This window comes from Mrakia frigida (assembly GCF_051309035.1).
Source record: "Mrakia frigida strain ATCC 22029 unplaced genomic scaffold BDY24scaffold_29, whole genome shotgun sequence".
NCBI lineage: Eukaryota > Fungi > Basidiomycota > Tremellomycetes > Cystofilobasidiales > Mrakiaceae > Mrakia > Mrakia frigida.
In genome coordinates, this window is record NW_027481252.1 from 23190 (window position 1) to 41259 (window position 18070).

Below are 18070 nucleotides of genomic sequence, written 5' to 3' on the forward strand. Positions count from 1 at the left end.
AAACCCTCACCAACGACTTCAAAAAGCTCCCCTCTTTCTCTTTCTTGCGACCAAATCAGCCTCAGAGAGCACTTCTATCCAACCACTGAAACGAAGATGTCCAACATGATCCGCTACGACAACCATCGCGAGTTCCCATCCTCGTCTCCTCCCGGCTTCCCCAAGATGGTCGCTCCTTCCTCTGTGACCGACGACGGAAGGTACAACGCGAAGAGTCCCAAGCTTACAGCAGGAGAGTGAGTACCTGTTGCTTTCGAAAGGGTTCTTCCGATCGTAGAGAACTCTGGTAGGAGAATCCTTCGAGCAGAGCACAAGAGAGAACCGAAGCTCACCACCTTCTCCTTCCTTCCCTCCCTCTTCCAGCGGTGCCCTCAACCTCCTCGAACGAATCGATCCAGAGCTTAGGAAGAAGTTCTTCGACCTCAATGGAATCAGGACCTTCCAGATCATCGTCGGTTCTGGTAGGCCATTCATGTACCGTTCGTTCAAAGCTTGCTCCTCATCGCGTCTGCTCTTTCCCTCCTCCCCACGCTGAACCGCGTCGAGTCTCCCTTCCCTCTTCTCCCAATCCTAGTCTATCTCTACCGCCACCACACCATCTGCAACATAGGCTTCGTCTCCGAACCTCCCATCAAGAACGAATACTCTCTCGACGGCCAGAACGTCTTCCGCCTCGCTGCCGACGGATCCACCTCTCCTTGGACCGCTCTTCGCGGAGGCCAGCCTTGTGCGAATCTCGTCTGGGCCGAGGAAACCACTCATTCGTTGGTCAAGCAGATCTTCTACGATAGGAGGTGGACTGCTGATGTGGCGAGGTTGGGTTGGGGCGAAGGGACGGGGACGGGGATGAACTGGAAGGTGCGAGGCTCGAAGTTCGATGAGTTGGGAGAGGAGTGGTTGTTGCAGGGGGAGGCAAGGATCATGGATCAGAAGGAGTGGGACAGGATGAAGGAGGAAGAGCAGGAAGAGGACGAGGAAGATGAAGAGGAAGCGAGTGGAAGCGAGAGTGAGATGTGAGTTCCTTCTTTAAGAAGACGCGTCCGACGGTCGAGCTGACTTCTCGTTCGTCTTTCGCCTGCTCTTTCTGCAAACAGGCCTGAGCTGGAAGATGGCAAATGAGATGTCATGTTTGACCCTGCTAGAGTTGAGTTCATCTCAGTCGAAAGAACGGGGATGCATTCGACGAAGGTCGGACGCGTCTCGACCTCGCCACCTCCTTCCCTCTCCTTGTCGCAGACGGTGATTGGTATCGCCGACCATCTTTCAGCGTGGCTTGTGCTGAGGTGTCTAGCTCAGCGAACTCCTACTTTGGGAATGGGAACGTCGAGAGAGCTTAAAGAGATCAAGAGGTGAGTCGTGACGCGCGACGTCTCCCTCCTCCCTTGAGGAACTGACCTTTCTTTCCGCCTTCGGAAGCAGATGTAACCGAACTCTCTCCCTCTCGCAACTTCCCTCTGATGCAGAAAGATGCAGGATCTTTCTGTTGGGCAACCATAAGGCGAATCTCTGAAGCACGCCTTTTCTCTCCGGGAAACAAGTTTGGTTGGACAAAGGTTCGAGATCTTCCCTTCTTCTTTCCCCCCTCCGCTTCCTTCCCTGACCCTCAACACCATCTATCCCCCCCAGTTATCAACTCTCAGTCTTCTTTCTCAACCTTCCATCAACTCAAACATCTCAAATGGCCTCTCACTACGACACGCTTCAACTTCACGCTGGTGCGTCCTTCCTTTGAACAATCGAGCTCAACATCTCCCTCCTTCCCACCCCTTCTAGTCGGCTCTGAAGCTGACGTTTTCCCTCCCTCCACTCCATGTTTTCCTTCAGGATACGAGCCTGATCCATCTTCGAGGAGTCAAGCTGTTCCCATCTATGCTTCGACCTCTTTCGTCTTCAGAGATAGGTGAGTTCTCGACGACAACCGGCGGAGAAGGGCGGATGAGCTCGCTCGTTTCCCCTTCCTTCCCTCTCTCGAACTCAAGTCTCATGATGACTAATAGTCTTCGTTTTTCTATCTGCTCTTTCTTCCCCAGTGCCCATGGTGCAGCTCTCTTCGGACTCAAGGAAGCTGTTCGTCTGCTACTGCTTGTTTGATCGTCGTTAAGGGACGGCACGAGAGCTAACAGTCCTCTCCCTCCCCCGTTCTTGCTCTCACAGGGAAACCTCTACTCTCGAATCGGAAACGTGAGCTCCATTCCATCGTCTATGCTCGTTACTTTTGTCGAGTGTCAGCAGCGAAACGATGCTGACTCAAATCCCATCTGATCTCTCGACGCTTCAGCCCACCGTCGCCGTCTTCGAGGAGCGGCTGGCAGCCTTGGAGGGGGGTGTTGCTGCTGTAGCTGCTAGCTCTGGCCAATCAGCTCAGTTCATGGCTCTCAGTGCTATCTGCTCATCTGGCGACAATATCGTTTCAACCTCGTATCTCTGTGAGCTCTCGTTCCCTTCGTCGGCTTGTCCTCTTCTCTTCTTCGTATCGACTTCAGCTTCGGGCTGATCCAATTTTGTTTTGGCCGTCGTTAGATGGTGGAACCTATAACCAGCTTAAGGTTGGTTTCTCACCTGAAAATGAAGGACGTCGGCTTGACGTGAGCTCGAACTGACGCGTCGACGTTGGTTCCTCCTCATCTTCCCTCCTCCAGAACTTCCTTTCGAGGTTCGGCATCACTACCAAGTTTGTTGAAGGAGACAACCCAGATGATTTTGAGGCTCACATCGACGAAAACACCAAGGCGATCTACCTCGAATCTATCGGAAACCCTAAGTGAGCTCGACATCGTCTCCAAATCGACGCGTCCGCCCTTTCTCCCTTCGCTTGACTTCCCTCGTTTCCGCTCCCTTCCAGGTACAACGTTCCGGATCTTCCCAAGTTTTCTGCTCTCGCCCACAAGCATGGAATTCCCCTGATCGTCGACAACACTTTCGGTGAGCTTCGAACTTCGCTGAACACCTCTTGTCGCGTCTCGATCTGATGGCTCTGATTTGTATCTTTATCAGGCGCTGGAGGTTACATCATCCGACCTATTGACCACGGAGCTGACGTCGTCGTTCACAGTGCGACGAAATGGATGTGAGTTGACGTGTCGGCCTCCTCTTCCTTCTCGAGCTGAGTCTTTCCTTCCTCCCTCTTCACAGCGGAGGTCACGGAACCACGATCGGAGGAGTTGTTATCGATAGTGGAAAGTTTGACTGGGCCAAGAGTGGAAAGTTCCCGTCGTTCACAGAACCCAGCGATGGCTTCCATGGCTTGAGGTTCACAGAGGTTCGTTCTCTCGCCTTCTCTCCTTCGAGCTTTTCTCGAAGCTCATTGGATTCTCTTTCAGGCGTTCGGAAACGTTGCCTTCGCTGCCAAGGTTCGACTGGACGTTCTTCGAGATCTTGGAAGCACTTTGAACCCTTTTGCCGCTCAGCAACTTTTGTTGGGAAGTGAGTCGACGCGTCTTTTCTCCTGACTCGGAGCCTTCAGCGTTCTGACCTCTTCCCCGATCCTCCCTCAGTCGAGACTCTCTCTCTTCGAGTTCAACGTCACGTCGAGAACACCCTTGCTCTGGCACTCTGGCTCGAGAAGCATCCCAACGTCGCTTGGGTTTCCTACCCTGGTCTTCCGTGGGTCCTTTCTTCTTCTGATCTCCTCGTCGTCCGATGCTGATACTGTCTGATCCTTCTTCCAGATCCCATCCTTCCCACGAGATCGCCAAACGCCTCATCCGACCAAGAACTGGGTTCGGAGGAGTGTTGAGTTTCGGAGTGAGAGGGGATGCTACCACAGGATCGCAGGTCGTGGATCACCTCAAACTCGCCAGTAACCTCGCCAACGTTGGAGATGCCAGGACTCTTGTTGTGAGTCGAGTCTTGTCGCTTTTACCTCGATGAAGGGAGGCTGAAGTGCTGATCTTTCGGTCTCGACGCGTCTTCAGATTCATCCCGCCTCGACAACTCACTCTCAGCTGAACGAGGAGCAGCAGCGAGCTTCCGGTGTGACTCCTGATGGTGAGTATCGCTCATACTTGTCCTCACCACGCTCAGCTTGAGCTGATCCTTCTCTTTCGACTCTCGCAGGTATTCGAGTCTCAGTCGGGATCGAGTGGATCGAAGATGTGGGTTGATTTCTCTCCTGTTTCCTTTTCCGAGGAGTTTTCCATCTGATGCATTCCTCCATTAGATCATCGCCGACTTCGTTCAAGCTTTCGAGGAGACTGGGAAGGTCAACGGAGGATGGAAGGACGCGAACGGAGACGCCATCGAGGCGAAAGTTGTTCCCAAAAGTGAACACCCTGTCGTGTGAGTCCCCATTCCACGACCAGCCGAACGCTCGCATCCATCTTTGAGCTGAACTCGATCCGTTCATCTTTCTCTTTCGAAGTTCTGACGCCTAGATGAGCTCGGAGAAGGGGAGAGGTTGCTTTCGAGCGACGCGTTTTGTTCAGATCCGTCACGAATAGATATGACTTTCTGGTGGCTATTTCACGCTTCGCCTGCAATTCAATCTACTTGAAGATACAACGAGATGCATTTTTTTCTCGTTTCTGCTCAAACAACTCCTTAAAATCGTCATGCCACGGTCACCTCCTCCTTCCTCCGACTCCCAGCTCCTCCTTCCCCCTCCCCAAATGCTCTTCACTCCGTTCCTCCTCTCCCTCCTACTTCCTCTAGCTTCAGCAGCTCCCTCTCAAGAACATCCCGTCCACATCCAAATCTCTCCCAACGAAGCTGTCTTTGCGAGCGAACGCACACCAGCGAAGGTCACCTTGGGAGTGATGGTTCGATCCTTCCCTCTGTTTTCCTTCCTCCTACTCTCCTACACCATCACTCAAGCTGACTCTCAACCCATCTTCGTCGTTATCGGCTCCCAGTCTCGCTGCCCGGACGCTTTCCTGGTGGAAAGCCTGATCGGTCAGGTCCTCGCCGACAAGCGAACGAAGGGAAAGGTCGAGCTCGACATGATCTACATCGGAAGGTCAGCTTGTCCTCCCCTCCCCTTCCTCTGCCTCTCGCTCTTCGGCCCGGGATTCTCATTCGAGGGAGGAGCTCATCGGAATGGTCTTGTAGGAAGGAGAGCTTGAACGAAGCCAGGGACGATGCAGATTGAGTCACGAAGGAACGCCCAGCGAGCTGAACCGAACGTCTTCTTCACCTCTCTCAGCTTGAACTCCTCCTCCACCTACGGCGTCGACTGCAAACACGGAGAGCTCGAGTGTATAGGTAACATCCAACAGCTCTGTACCCAGTCGATCCTTGAGCAGGACGAATGGTGGTCGTTCCTTCACTGCCAAAACGTCAGTTCGACTTCAACCTCACCCTCCTCAACCTCTCTTCGTCTGCCTTGTTGCTCCGTTCTCGAGGAGCTAGCCCTCTCTCAGCATAGCATCCTCTTCACTCAAGCTAATCGACTCTCTCTCTCGCTCCCTCTCCTCACGCAAGTACTACTCCTCCCGCATCGGCGAACCCTCCCTCGCCGCTCAGTGCGCCAAAGTCGTTGGATTCACCTGGCCTGGCTCAGACGTCGAGAAGTGCGTCGAAGGGAAGCTTGGGAAGGAACTTCTGGTGAAGAGTGTGAAGGAGGTGAAGAAATGGGGAGTGGAGAAGAGTGCGACGGTGATGATTGGGGAGGAGAGGAAGGTGAGTCCGACGAGATCTGCCTCTCGCTTTCGTTCTTCGTTCTGCATTGAGCTTTCCCTGGAGCTCTTGAAGAGATGCTTGCTGATTCGGAAGAACCCTTTATTCGTACCAGATTCGGTGTATCCACGACGGGGTTTGGAAGAACTGCGATGGTGAGGATCTCGTCTCGTCTGGTCCTCGTCGTTTCCTCTTCTCCCCTCTCGTTCTCGTTTGCTGACCTCTTCTCTCATCTTGCTCTTCTATAGACGGTCACACAGTAAACGACTTCGTCCGAACCATCCTCAAGGAGTACGACTCCATCAACGCTTAGGCTGGCTTCCTTCACTTTTAGACGACGTCTCCTCTCGTCTTCCTCCCTCTACCTCGCCTGTAGATAGACTATCTCTCGCTATATAGACTACTTAGAACTTATCTCCTTATGTATCTGCTCACGTTAGATATTCTTGTTTTGCCTCTCGCAATGTAACGCTGGATCGTTCGTTCTCGAGTCAAGTCGCGACGCGGATTCCCTCTCTCCGTTTCATCTTTCTCTCCCTCACCTGCAAAACCTCCGAGCAGACGAGACGAGAACGCCTCTTTCCTTCTTTCTTTCGTCCCCTCTCCCCTCCCTCGCAAGCGGCTTGGAACTCAAAAGAAAGCCGTTCAATCAGTCTCTCCTCTCCCTGCCTTTCCCTCCCCTCCCCTCAAATCTACGTCAAGTCTAATCCTCCATCCCCTCATCCATCGACTCCTTCGCCTTCCTCTCCGCCTCCTCCAGCAGGTCCTGAGGGATGAAGACGTGTCGACCTTTGGATTCGGGACAGATCCAGGTGATCTCGAGCTCGAACTCCTTGTCCTTCTCGTCGGCGTGGCAGAGGTGGATGCTGGAAGGGAGCGGAGCCGAGAGGAAGGAGAGTGGGAGAGAAGAGCGAGGGTGACGAGAGAAAGGAGGGACGAAGAGATGGAGACGGGCGAGAGAGAAGGGGGAGTGGGAGAGAGAGGGAGAAGAGGAGGGAGAGGGAAAGGTCAGCGAGGTGGGAGGCTGAGAGGCTGAAGAGGAAGAAGGAACGCACATTCGAGCAGCAGCAATCACAGCATCCCTCGTCTCCAGAGTATCGAAATCCAGCTTCTCCAACTAGCCAACCCAGCCCGAAACGCAAAGCAAACCCAAGTCAGCTTCAACTCTCTCTCTCTCCTTGAAGCTCAACTCCTCCTCCCTCTGCCTCCCTTCCTCCCTTCCCACAACCTTGATTCGACTCACTTCCGTCTTAGCCAACATCTTCCCCTTCCCCACGGCCGTCGCCCTATGTCCGTAACTCAGTCCCGAAGGCTCGATCATGTACAGCTGAGGTCCGTTCTTGTCGATGGCTCCAAAGATGGAGGACACGCCGAACGGTCGAACGGAGGAGTAGAGGGTGTAGGCTTGGAGGTAGAGGGAGACACGGGAGATGAGGTCCTGTGTGTGAGCGGCAGCGAGCGAGGGTTGAAGAGGTTGGACGGAGAGGAGAGAAGAGGAGAGGAGGGGAAGGTAGAGAGAGATGGGTCAGGGCTGAAGGAGGAGGGAAGGAAGGAGAGCTCAAAGAGGTGGAGTGATGTGGACGAACCTTGAGCGTAGTAGGAGCACAGTAGACATCTCGGTAGTTCTGAGCTTCTTCTCGTGCTCGAGAAGCAACGTGTTTAGCATCGGCAAAGAGTCCTGCTGTGGCCTGAAGAGACGAATCCCCAAATGGAAGAGGTGGAAGGGCATGGTCAGCTTCGAGCTCAATATAATCTCTCTCCTATCACCTTCCTTCCCTCCTTCTTCAGCTCCTCCTCGAGCTCAAGGTTTACCCAGCAAGGGCTCCTATAGCAGCTCTCCTCTTCACCAAACCCTCGTACGAGCGAGCACCCGACTTGAGGTAGAAGCGAGACGAAACTCACAAGTCCAACGTGAGGATCAATCGTCTGAATCCTCCTGTTTGAACCTGGCACGAGCAGTTTCGAATGAACGAGCTTCTCCACGGCGAGAACGACTCCGTCCTTTGTTCGGATTCCGAGGGCGGTTCTGCATGCAACGAAAACGAGAATGAGACGGAGACGAGGTCAGCTTCGACTCGACCATCGCTTCTCCCTCCTTCGCATCTCCATCTTCCTTCGCTCGTTCAAACTCAAGCAAGAGAAGAAAAGAGAGGACACTCACCCTCCAGCATCAACCGTCTTCCCAGCGTACTCGACCTATACATTCGCGCCCAACACAGAAACAACAACGAACGAACGAAAGAGGTGAGCTTTCCAACGATGAGCTGAGCTCCCTTCCCCTTCCTCGAGAGAGAGAGAAACGCACCTGGAAGATCCTGCCATCAGGCGAGTACGTCGACGCACTCAGATCGTAGCCTGTTCCAATAGAGGTCATCCTGCTTGCTTAAATATGGGTTTGGGAGAAGAAGAACAAGGGGGGGAGGAGGAGGATGGAAGTTGGAGGTGTCGAGTTGTGAGGACGTGGAGGGATTCGAAAGGGACCTCCTCGTCGTCGTCAACGAGCTCCAAACCACCAGCATCTCTTTCTTTCTTTTCTTTCTCGACTCTTTGAATACTTAAGCTGCTTGCTAGTAATGGGGTTCGGTCTCTTGTAAGTTTGCTCTTTCTACTGAGGCTATCTCAGGCCCAGCTCGAACGCAACGAACCGACCCAACCCAGCTCACCCTCCCTTCCCTTCCCTTCTCCTCGCTTAGCGATCTCCTCTGGGCTTCCCTCCTCTTCATCAACGCCATCGCCATCCTCAACGAGGAGCGTTTCTTAGCTCGAAGTCAGTCTCTCCCACGTCCCACCCCCTCTTCGCCTCGCTTCAAGCTGACTCGTTCATCTCCCTTCCTTCCTTCTTGCAAGTCGGCCTCTCCCCCTCCTCCCTCTCCAGTTCCTCTCAACCCATCAACCAGTACGATTCCTACGGAGGAGTCACGGGAGATCCTATAGGCGGCGGTGGAGGTGGGAACGTTGGAGGAGGTCAAGGCTTGAAGCCTAGGTTGATCAACTTGATTGGCGCGGTGAGGACGTTGATGCGGAGTGAGTCGCTCGTTGTCTGGGTGTTTGGAAGAAGTAGAATGCTGATTTTGTTGGTGGTTGGGTGGAAACAGTACCTTTGATCATGATCAACATGGTCATCATTGTGTACGAGCTGGCGTTGGGTTAACAGGACGACGAACGAGGAGGGAGACGAAGGGGAAGGAGAAGCGAGCTTGGAGGACGAGCGAGGAAGGAGGGAGGGAGGCGATGGCTATGGACCTTTTTTTTTCTCTCTTCTTTCTACAGACGCGTCGCGTTTGGGTTCCAGCTGGAGCTGGGAGAGTGCAGAGGAAAGAAGGGATGGGGCAGGCATCGAAGGGAGGGAAGGAGGCGTGAGCTCGCGACCTCTGTCCTCCAGTCGCTGTTGTCGTCGTCTCTCGAGCTCGTCCCTCTGTTTTCAGCTGGAAATTTTCAGAGAAAAACTCTTTCCGACCCAGCTTCTTCACCGTCTCCTCTCCCACCTGATTCAAAAATCTGCCCAATCAAGCTCAAACCCTCCCTCCTTAGGCCTGAACGACGACCTCCCTCCGAAATCTCAGCCCGACACCTCCTTCCCTCCTTCCCTCCCCAACTCTCACTCCTTCGTTCCTCTCGTTAATGTACTACTACCTCTCGTTTCTCCGGCCACCACCCAAGACGTCCCCTGTGACGTCGCAGATCACCATCACCCCGCAGGTAGCGAACGATCTCCGGACCGAGATGTACGTTCAAGGAGGTCGAGCAAAAATCGAGCGAGCTCACCAAACTCGACTCCTTCGGAGCTGGAGCTCGTTCTCGCTGGGTTGTAGGGCTTCGAGCCAGCACAGAGCTGACTGTATCTTGTCCCTCTTTTGGTTCCGAACGATTCCTTGATATCTTATCTTACCAGCCTCGAAAACACCGCCCTCCCTCTGCTCTATCAATGGATCCTCGTTTCCTCCACCCCGTCTCCCTCCTCCTCCTCCTCCCTCCCAGCGTTCCATCAACCCCAACGACCCCTGCCCTTAACGACCTTCCTCGCTCCCGGTTCTTCGTACAAACCCATCTCGATCGCTCCTCCGACCAACGTCCAACCCGGTCAGATCTACGCTTTGGCCGTTTGGGCGAAACCTTTGAGCCCGTCCCCTCGGCCTGGTTGGGAAGGTGATCTGGCGGATTTGACTCAGGGAGGGAAGAGTGCTTGTTTGAGTGTGCTGAGTGAAGGGGTGACGTTTACTGCGGTCGGAGGGAAGGGAGGGAAAGGTGAGAAGGGTGGGAAAGGGAAGGTGAAGGCGAAGGAGGGAGAGAAGCAGGATCGGATAAGGAGGGTGTTTGTCCTGCCTGAAATGAAGGGAGTCGGGAAAGAGGCAGGAAAAAGAACGGTCGAGGTCGTGGAGCAGACGAGTTTCGATTTGGACAAGGTGAGTCGGTTTCGGTTTCGTTTTCGTTTTCGTTTTCTTCCCGCCTTGGTTTTGGTTTTTGTATTGGAGGAGCAAAGGATGATATAGAGAGACAGAGAGAGAGAGAGGAAGATGTTGTTGGGTGTACAAGTCAGGTGGAGGAGACGGGTGGTGAGGGATTCGGAGGTGGGAGGAAGGAGAGGAGGGGAGAAAGAACGAAGTTGGACGCGTCGCGATTCGTTCGAAACTGACTCTCTTTTCCTTTCCCTCGTTTCTTCCTTCGTTTCGCACCAGAAAATCTGGGACTCAGGCCTCGCTCTTTCCTCCTACCTAGCTCAACATCTCTGCCCTTCCTCTTCATCACCGAGCTCGTCCTCGCTAGCGGAAGACGCGTCCAAGTTCCCGTCGGGTCAGGCTTCCCTCGGACGCGTGTTGGACCTGCTGAAAAGTGCTGGGAAGAGGGAGTTGAGAGTTTTGGAACTTGGTCCGTACCATCCCTCTGGTCCGCGTTGAGCAAGGACCGTTGAGAAGGAAGGGAAGGGAGAGGGAGGACTGACGCGCGCCCTCGCCTTCCTTCGTCTTCAAAGGAACCGGAATCGGACTCGTCTCCCTCCTGCTCGCCTCCATCCTCCCCGCTCCTTCCTCCCCTCCTCCTCCAACATCCTCCTCCTCCGAACCGGAGCTCGAACCTCTCCCCAACAAGTTGAAGAAGCACACTTTCTACGCCACGGATCTTCGTTCGTTTCCCTCCTCCTTACCCTTCTCTTTCCCTCGTTTCAATCTCGAACTGACCCTTTCCCCCTTTTTTTTCTTTTCTTCCTTTTCACACAACAGCCTCCGCTCTCCCCTTGATCACCGAGAACCTCACCTTCAACGCGCTGCTCTTCTCCCAGCAAGCGGATGTTCATGCGAGGGAGCTGGATTGGGACGCGCCGAGGCTGCCTGGGTGGGTGTTTGATGGTGAGCAGGAGGACGGTGGGAGTGGGAAGGAGTTGAATTTGATCATGTACGTCTCGTTTTCCCGTTTTCTCGGATCGTTGCGTTCCTGCGATGATCGGACGGACGCGTCGTCCTTTCAGAGTCGAATCGAACAATCCAACGCGCTGACTCCCCTCGCTCCCTTTCCTCTCTATTTTACTCCCTCCGCCTCCATACATCTCTGTTCCTTCCTTCCTTCCTATCTTCAGCATGGCCGACGTAACCTACAACTCCTCCATCTTCCCCTCCCTCGTTCGAACCCTTCTTGCCCTCTTGCAACCCCAACCCCTATCCACCTCTTCCCCCCTCGTCCTCCTCTCCTTCAAAGAACGCGATCCCACGGGTGCGGAACGGGGTCTATGGACGCTAGCGAAGGAGCACGGGATTTGGTTCGAGAGGGTCGGAGGGGTGAAGGGGCATGGAGCGACGAAGGAGGAAGGGGAGGTGGAGGTTTGGGTCGGTGGGTTGGGTTGGGCGAGGCGTGATTAGGATGAGATGAGGCTGTAGATGTCTGATTTATTGGGAGGGGGTGGGTGGGTGGGAAAGGAAAGAGAGAGAGAGAGAGAGGGAGGAGAGGGAAAGAGGCGACGCGTCGAGTTGGATGTTTCGTTCTCCTCTTTCTTGTCTCGAACGAGCGAGATGACTCGCCTAATAACGAGGGCAGAGTGGTTGGGAGGGAGAAACACCTCTCTTTTCCGAACTCATGCCAGGGGTTTGAAAGCACAAAAGAAATCTCGTAAAGTCATAGATGTTTCGTGTAAAAGAAGAACCCCTCATCCCTCCTCGCTCGCTTCGAGCTTCGATCCCAACCTCCGCGTCCCCGTCCCTCTCTCTCCTTCTCTCTCCGACAAGGCGACGGTTCAGATAGAAGCAGCGTAACGGGTCCCTATCATATGGGAAGGAACAGAACGTAGAGCGACGTCAGCAACAGCTTCGGTTTCCCAAAGGAAAGAAAGACGAGTGCGATCGCACTCTTCGACGCGTCTCGACAACGACGGGAAAGCGAGCTCACCTCTCCCGATCCCGAACGACAGGTTCCAACGATTTCGTCTTCAGCTCTCGCTACCTCTCTCAAAGGTGACTGGAGGTGAGAAGGGAGAGAAAACGGGGGTCAGCTTCGCGTTTGACTTCACAGGCCTCTCCGCTAAGTTTGTTCGACGAGAGGAGAGACGACGAACCTTCGACTCAACCCTCCGACCTCACACCTCCCAACCCAGCGTAGTCCTTCATCAGTCAGCCTGAAGGTAAGATGAAGATGAAGAGATGCTGGTCAGCAAACGAAGCGGGTCGAACTCGTCGAGGGGAAATCCGCGTGAGAAAAAGGGAGAGCTCACCCAAACGAAACCAACTTCCTCCTCCTCCCAAATCCCTGCGACGACGACTTAGAGTTCTTGAGAGGCAGTGGAGACGGGAGCTCCTAATCTGTTGGGAGAGAAAGAAGGGACGGGAAAGGGTTGGTCAGCGAAGAACGACGAACGACGAGGAGACGACTGGGAGAGGCGAACCGAAGGAACCACTCGAAGGGAGTCTTGTATCCCCCGAGAGATCTGCCAAAGACAGAATAGAAGTCTCAGCCGGGATTCGGTAAGTAGAAGGAGGTAATGAAGATGAAGGAAGGGAAAAACGTCGAACCTCGAATCGAACGCGTCGAGATCCATTCCTCCGAAGGCGAGAGCTGAGCGAACCTCCTCGACGGGACAGTCGCGGAGTGAATTGAAAGGAGTCGGCTGATACGAATCCTCGTGAAACCTATAATGGCAGATCAAGCACGGCGGACGAGACTCCTCTCCCCCCTCCTCCGTCCTCTTCCCAACCTCCTTCAGCTCCAAACTCTTCTTCCCTTCCTCGTCACACTCCACCCACCCCGACCAGGACGCCATAGGTTCATCCCCACCAAACTCCCATAAAACTTCCGTATACGTAGGGAGGTGCGGAGCGAGGCGTTCCAGTCGACGAACGTTGAGTCTGGTCTCGAGGTTCCTGAGGCCCGGGAATCCTCCGACGAGAGGAAGATCCGTCATGAGCGAAGGTTCAAGCTGGTACATGAGCTCGAGACACTCGGACTTGCAACCGATGACGACGTCGAGGGTGAGACTTGGTGTGACGGTGCAGGTGAACTCGAGAATTCGAAGGGATTTGAACTCGGCGAAGGCGGAGAGGGTGGTGTCCTGGAGGGAAAGAGGAGAGAGAGAGGAGGAAGGAAAGTTCAGAGAGAGTCCCGGAACGATAGTCGAGATGGAGATGTACTCACCCAGTCCTGAAGAGACGAGATAGAGAGCGGGAGTCGAGAAGTCAGCAAGACGAGACGCGTTCGACGAGTCAACGAGCCAGACGCAGGATCGACTCACCTGCCAGCCAAAGCTGTCATCAAAGTAGCTCGGCTCCAATACAAGTTCCTTGACCGTACTAGCGACCTGTCCGAGCGAAACGATCATCGCTCGAGTGAGGATGCACCGGTCCAGCACGAGCTCGACTCTCACTGTCTCTCCGTCCCCTCCCAACCTCTGTTCAACGATGACCTGCTCGACCGGCAACTTGCTCCACTCTCTGAGGAACTGCTCAACTGACTCCTCGGAAGATCCAGGGATGTAGATCCAGTTCGCTCTCGAGAGGAAGAACGTCGGATCCTCCTCCTCCTCCCCATCCTTTTCCTTCCTGATGCGGACCGAGATAGTCTCGAGGGAAGGGTAGAGAGCTGAGAGGTTACTGCTCCAAGGGAGGATGGCCTCTGCTGTAGCTGGATCGAGTTCGATATCGAGGGATTTGAGGTTTGGGAGGAGTTGGATGAGGAAGGGAGGGACCGTGGGTGAGTTGAGGGAGACGGAGGCGTGGGAGACGGTGTCGCCGGCTCGGTTGAAGCAAGATACGAGTTCCGATCCAAATCCGTCGTTGTCTACACCGAGGTTGAGTTCGAAAGCGAGGGGGCGGAGACGAGTGGAGAGGGAGGAGGAGGGAAGCGTGAACGCGTTGAGGGACAAAGTCGACCGATTGACGAGACCGCCAATCTGAACTACGGCGACGGACGAGTTGGTTCGAAGAGCGGAGAGGATGAATCCGACGAGGAGCCAGGGAGGGAGGATGATCCTGTATAGATTCGGCATCTTTTCGAGGGCGTAGAGGACGAGATCCAGGAGGGAAGGCCCAACGGAAGGAGGTTGCCCTGTCGTGGAGAGGACGAGCTCTCTGGGTGTCAGACAAAGGAAGGTCACAAATCAGCCCAAGATGTATTCCTTATGATGCTCAGAAAAATAGGGGAGGCCGAACCTGACGGCTGAGGCGACGCAAGGGTCGTCTGCTCTCGCTCGGAGGAGTTCCAGACGAATCGGTTTCGAGACGTCGACCTCCAATCCCCAGTAGTAGATGCTACAGCTTAGCTGCGAGAGATGACGTTGGAAGATGGGCGGAGATTCAGAAGGCGTTCGGAAGCATAGAAGGAAGGAGGAAGGAGGGAGAGAAAGGAAGAAGGAGAGGGTTGAGCTCACCGCTCTGAGAGCCTTGGAAGTCAGAGCAACTGAGAGAAGGTCGTCTTTATCAAGAAAGCCGAGAGAATGTAGAATCATCTCTGTAGGGAGCTACTTCCATGAAACACAGGCGAGTCAGCTCAAATAAGGAGAGAGAGAGAGAGGGCAGAGGAAGGGAGGGAGGAAGGAAGGGAAAGGTGAGCTCGCACTCACTTCGAGAAGCTGGCATCGTCCCTTCGCCTGGAAACAGGGAAGACGTAGTCAGCTTTTTTTCCTTGGTGAAGGAGCCGAGTCTGGACTTACCATCACAGTAGTCTGGATCGTACTTTGCATGGTTCGTTCGTTCGTTCCTCGTCGTTGAGGGTGAAAAGCAGGAAAGGGATGAAGGAGGTTCGAAGCTCAACCGAATCTGCCACCGAGATCCCTCTCCGTCCTCACATGTTTTATCCTTCAACCAGCAAGACACAAGACGATGTCACCGTCCAAGTACTTTCACTCAATCTCATCCACTCTGAGATCCAAAGGCAGGATTGCTTTTCTTCGTGTGAAAGCGCTCTCGCTTCTTGCGGCTGCCTCTCTCCACCGTTTCGTTCTTGATTTCGGTACCAGTCGTTTGGCTTCCTGAGAGAAAATGCAGCGCATGTGTAATAACTCTCATGTACAAAAGGCGAATGTGCTCTGTTCTCAATTCAACTAAAGTTCGAGAGTCCGTCGCGTCCCCTTCGAAGCGTTGCGATCGCTGTTCCTCTTCTTCTCCCTTCTTACCTCTCGTATCCAACCTTGATCCCTCCTGTCGGATACGAAAGCATTCAATGCCTTCACTGGAAGTCTACGCTCGAAGTCGCTCGACACTGCGTTTCCGTCGTTAGGCGACGCGTCTTCCTCTCCATTCCTCGTTCCCTTCCTCCTCTTCCCTTCACATCTCTCAAACCAAATTTGAAGAGGACTTACGGGGAGGTTAGCTATATCAAGCGTCACAAAGGGACCGAGTCAGTTCAAGGCTTGACGTGACGAGACAAACGAGAAAGACCGGAACGAACCGTGAGAGATCGACTTCTCCTGCTTTTCCTCCGCCTGTAGGTCAAGGCCCTGAAGCTCACAAGCGAACCTTCCCAGACGAGTCTCTCCCCTCAGTTCATCAGCTCGAGTGACACAACACCACATTCGAATCCTCATCCAAAAAAACACGAACGATCAATCGTACGCCCTGCCCTTCCCCTTCCCTTTGCTCCCACCTCCTGCCGACTCGTCTCCACCCAGTGAAGGCACAGGAATCTCTTCCTCTTCTTCTTCGTCCTCCTCCAGTGCTGGTGGTGTTACGTCGACGTCAAGCCATTCTTTTGAAAACAAACGGGAGCAAAGGGAAACGACGGGACGACGAGCGTCAGGATGAGCGAGATCGAGCTCAGAGAAGATGCTTAGAGGCGAAAGGCACGAGAAAGATGATCGAATACTAACCGTCGGTTTCCGAGTCTTTGAATTGCTGTGGAAAATGGGGAAACACACGGCAGAGAGGGAGGAGAGAGAGAAGGAAGTGGCTGGTGAGCTCGAGCATTTCCCTACTTACTTTCGCCTCCGCGTGGAGACTGGGAAGCAGAGGACGAAACGGGCAGGGACTGTAAACGTACCAGGAAGAAGGTATCCCTGTTGACGTCAAAGAAGAGGATCCAGAGCGGCGAAGGAGAAATGAAATCAGCGTTGAACTTCGAGCTCAACAAGAAGAAGAAGGAAAGACGAGCTCACCAAACCATCGACTTCTCCCTCAAGTTTCCCATCGATCCCACAGGTCTGTAGGCGTAGACGTCTGGTTCCTTCGTCTCAACACGTTTACAAACCCTGAACTCGTCTGTTGTTGTTGGTAGAGGGTTGAGATCGGTGAGGGCGAGAGCTGGGAGGATGAGGGAGGGGAGGGAGGAAAGTGGGGTCGTTTCTGTAGGGGAAGCAGCCAAGAGAGAGCAAGGAAGAAGCAGAGCATAAGTACAATCGTACCTACAGGAGTACTCAAGAGAGAGAGCTGGAGGGGTAAAAAGACGAACGTGGTAGGGACAGCGAGACCGAACTCTTGAGGAAGAGGAAGCTCAGATGGTGAAGGATGGGAGGAGCCTTGGAAGAGATGCACGCGAGTCAGCTTCGAATTCGAATCTGGGATAGGTCAACTGAAGAGCATACCATGACTGATGAGATTGAAAGAAAGACAAGAAAAGGGCTCGGAAAGGTGGAGGGTGGGAGAAAGAAGGAAGGGAAGGGATGAAAGCGAGCTCATCACTTTCGAGCCCGATTCCCTTTCTTTTCGAGCTGACCATTCCCTCCTTCCCTCAAACCACCACCCACCCCGAAATCACCCAAACCACAATGGATGCCGTCCGTCGTCGAGTCTCGTCCATATTCAGAACTCCTTCTGACGACCGAACACCAGCAGGAGGAGGGGGAGGCGAGGGATCCAAACTCTCATCACTCAACAGGAGCGGAGTTGGGCCTTCTCCCATCGCTGGTCCTTCGAACGCTCGATACGATTCAAGATCCAGTTCGCTGGATAGGAGAGCAAGAGGATCGGAAAGGCTGTCAGAGGATGCGAAGTTCATCAGGTCAGTGCACTAGGAAGGGGAAAGCGCGTGAAGAAGATCGAGAGGGGCGCTTTCGTTGAACTGACCTTTCCTTCCCTTCCTTCTGTTTGCTGCCAGGCTCGGTAAAGCGTTTCGGTGAGCTCGATCTCGACATCTCTCAGCTGGGGTGGGTCTGACGGATTCGCTCTTGAAATACCAGCTACGACCACCAGAAACAAACGTGGCTTCCTCCGACGAAAGGCTACGTTCGGATTCTCGCTTCTGCCTCCACCGGTCTTCGTCGTCTTTCCGTCAGAACCAACTCTACCTATGGCCAGGAGCCTTCGAGGCTAGTCATCAACTGCTTCAGTGCGTACCTACCAGCCCGTTGACTCTTCTTGGTTCGGTCGCGTCGTCGCGAAGTCGAGCTGACGCGCCTTTTCCCTCTTTCTCTCTCTTTTTCTTATTTTCCTTCAAAGTCACCCCAACCATGACTCTCCGACCAACAAGTGATCGAGCATTTACCTTCTCGACGGCAGCAGACTGGTCTTTCGGTGAACAGACGTGGGAGACGTTTGCGATTAGATTCTCGGAACGAGACGGTTCATTCAGCTGTTGCCTCCCTTTTCTCGTTTCTCCTTCTTCCTCCCGATACAACTGACCACGAGAGCAACTGACTTCGCTTCTTTGATACGTCTTAACCCAGGAGGAGCTCTTTTTGCCGAAGAGTTCGCTCGAGAGTTTGACAAGGCTCAAGCCGTCAACACTTCTTTGCTCGAGGGAGGAGCGAAGGAAGAGGAGCATGATCGATTGGGGCTGATGAAGTCTAGGAACGGGTCGAAGATCTCTGTGAGTCTCCCTCGAGGCTGCTCAGCTTCGTGCCTTTTCGACGAAAGAAACGGACAGCGAACTGACGGGTCGACTTTCGACTTTCGACCCTCTCGTTTTCCTCTCCTCAGCTGGGTTCGTTTGGAGCTTCAACGGGACAGTACGGTGGTGGGAAGTTGCTCAAGCAGAGAAGGAGTACCTCGGGGAGTCCTGAAGAGGGGAGAGGGAGATGGGGGAGATGAGCCTGGGGGTCAACAAACGACGA

At 54.0% G+C, this 18070-nt stretch overlaps 9 protein-coding genes across 9 annotated transcripts; 6 read left to right on the forward strand and 3 right to left on the reverse strand.

Annotated features, from left to right (window-relative positions):
* Window positions 1-9: 9 nt before the first annotated feature.
* On the forward strand, window positions 10-1149 carry BDY24DRAFT_397911 (uncharacterized protein). Its single transcript, XM_076641615.1, has 4 exons — window positions 10-236; window positions 364-479; window positions 575-1013; window positions 1095-1149. The coding sequence occupies exons 1-4, from the start codon at window positions 97-99 to the stop codon at window positions 1117-1119; spliced, it is 720 nt and encodes a 239-aa protein (XP_076494045.1). The 5' UTR covers window positions 10-96; the 3' UTR covers window positions 1120-1149.
* A 437-nt stretch (window positions 1150-1586) lies between these two features.
* On the forward strand, window positions 1587-4477 carry BDY24DRAFT_397913 (O-acetylhomoserine aminocarboxypropyltransferase/cysteine synthase family protein). The gene is made up of 17 exons (XM_076641616.1): window positions 1587-1715; window positions 1825-1900; window positions 2031-2067; window positions 2155-2181; window positions 2279-2426; window positions 2521-2546; window positions 2640-2761; window positions 2843-2922; window positions 2995-3067; window positions 3133-3259; window positions 3321-3423; window positions 3495-3603; window positions 3669-3837; window positions 3915-3987; window positions 4057-4094; window positions 4160-4278; window positions 4361-4477. The coding sequence occupies exons 1-17, from the start codon at window positions 1679-1681 to the stop codon at window positions 4371-4373; spliced, it is 1377 nt and encodes a 458-aa protein (XP_076494046.1). The 5' UTR covers window positions 1587-1678; the 3' UTR covers window positions 4374-4477.
* A 337-nt stretch (window positions 4478-4814) lies between these two features.
* BDY24DRAFT_328181 (GILT family protein) lies at window positions 4815-5920 on the forward strand (the record flags this gene model as incomplete). The annotated part of the gene is made up of 5 exons (XM_076637093.1): window positions 4815-4954; window positions 5141-5273; window positions 5419-5616; window positions 5729-5768; window positions 5862-5920. Coding segments are annotated over 5 exons (570 nt in total), but the record flags the coding sequence as incomplete, so codon positions are not given.
* Window positions 5844-8114, reverse strand: PRE10 (proteasome core particle subunit alpha 7). Its single transcript, XM_076636122.1, has 7 exons — window positions 7919-8114; window positions 7775-7809; window positions 7516-7639; window positions 7200-7301; window positions 6857-7051; window positions 6669-6730; window positions 5844-6479 (listed from the first exon to the last, which is right to left on the reverse strand). The coding sequence occupies exons 1-7, from the start codon at window positions 7985-7987 to the stop codon at window positions 6317-6319; spliced, it is 750 nt and encodes a 249-aa protein (XP_076494048.1). The 5' UTR covers window positions 7988-8114; the 3' UTR covers window positions 5844-6316.
* Window positions 8115-8118: 4 nt separating this feature from the next.
* On the forward strand, window positions 8119-8871 carry YOS1 (Yos1p). The gene is made up of 4 exons (XM_076641617.1): window positions 8119-8203; window positions 8307-8380; window positions 8461-8637; window positions 8709-8871. The coding sequence occupies exons 1-4, from the start codon at window positions 8187-8189 to the stop codon at window positions 8762-8764; spliced, it is 324 nt and encodes a 107-aa protein (XP_076494049.1). The 5' UTR covers window positions 8119-8186; the 3' UTR covers window positions 8765-8871.
* Window positions 8872-9213: 342 nt separating this feature from the next.
* On the forward strand, window positions 9214-11488 carry BDY24DRAFT_397932 (putative methyltransferase-domain-containing protein). Its single transcript, XM_076641618.1, has 6 exons — window positions 9214-9338; window positions 9506-10016; window positions 10290-10479; window positions 10583-10732; window positions 10830-11001; window positions 11183-11488. The coding sequence occupies exons 1-6, from the start codon at window positions 9235-9237 to the stop codon at window positions 11460-11462; spliced, it is 1407 nt and encodes a 468-aa protein (XP_076494050.1). The 5' UTR covers window positions 9214-9234; the 3' UTR covers window positions 11463-11488.
* A 663-nt stretch (window positions 11489-12151) lies between these two features.
* Window positions 12152-14496, reverse strand: BDY24DRAFT_397939 (uncharacterized protein). Its single transcript, XM_076641619.1, has 8 exons — window positions 14456-14496; window positions 14238-14347; window positions 13322-14156; window positions 13225-13230; window positions 12606-13141; window positions 12479-12520; window positions 12314-12395; window positions 12152-12178 (listed from the first exon to the last, which is right to left on the reverse strand). The coding sequence occupies exons 3-7, from the start codon at window positions 14072-14074 to the stop codon at window positions 12356-12358; spliced, it is 1377 nt and encodes a 458-aa protein (XP_076494051.1). The 5' UTR covers window positions 14075-14156; window positions 14238-14347; window positions 14456-14496; the 3' UTR covers window positions 12152-12178; window positions 12314-12355.
* Window positions 14497-15628: 1132 nt separating this feature from the next.
* On the reverse strand, window positions 15629-16606 carry BDY24DRAFT_417492 (uncharacterized protein; the record flags this gene model as incomplete). The annotated part of the gene is made up of 6 exons (XM_076643721.1): window positions 15629-15771; window positions 15893-15917; window positions 16063-16078; window positions 16178-16322; window positions 16471-16537; window positions 16592-16606. 6 exons carry the CDS (start codon window positions 16604-16606, stop codon window positions 15629-15631), a joined length of 411 nt encoding a protein of 136 aa, XP_076494052.1.
* A 180-nt stretch (window positions 16607-16786) lies between these two features.
* Window positions 16787-18047, forward strand: BDY24DRAFT_443579 (uncharacterized protein; the record flags this gene model as incomplete). Its single annotated transcript, XM_076644778.1, has 6 exons — window positions 16787-17019; window positions 17116-17133; window positions 17198-17346; window positions 17457-17579; window positions 17684-17826; window positions 17937-18047. 6 exons carry the CDS (start codon window positions 16787-16789, stop codon window positions 18045-18047), a joined length of 777 nt encoding a protein of 258 aa, XP_076494053.1.
* Window positions 18048-18070: the final 23 nt, after the last annotated feature.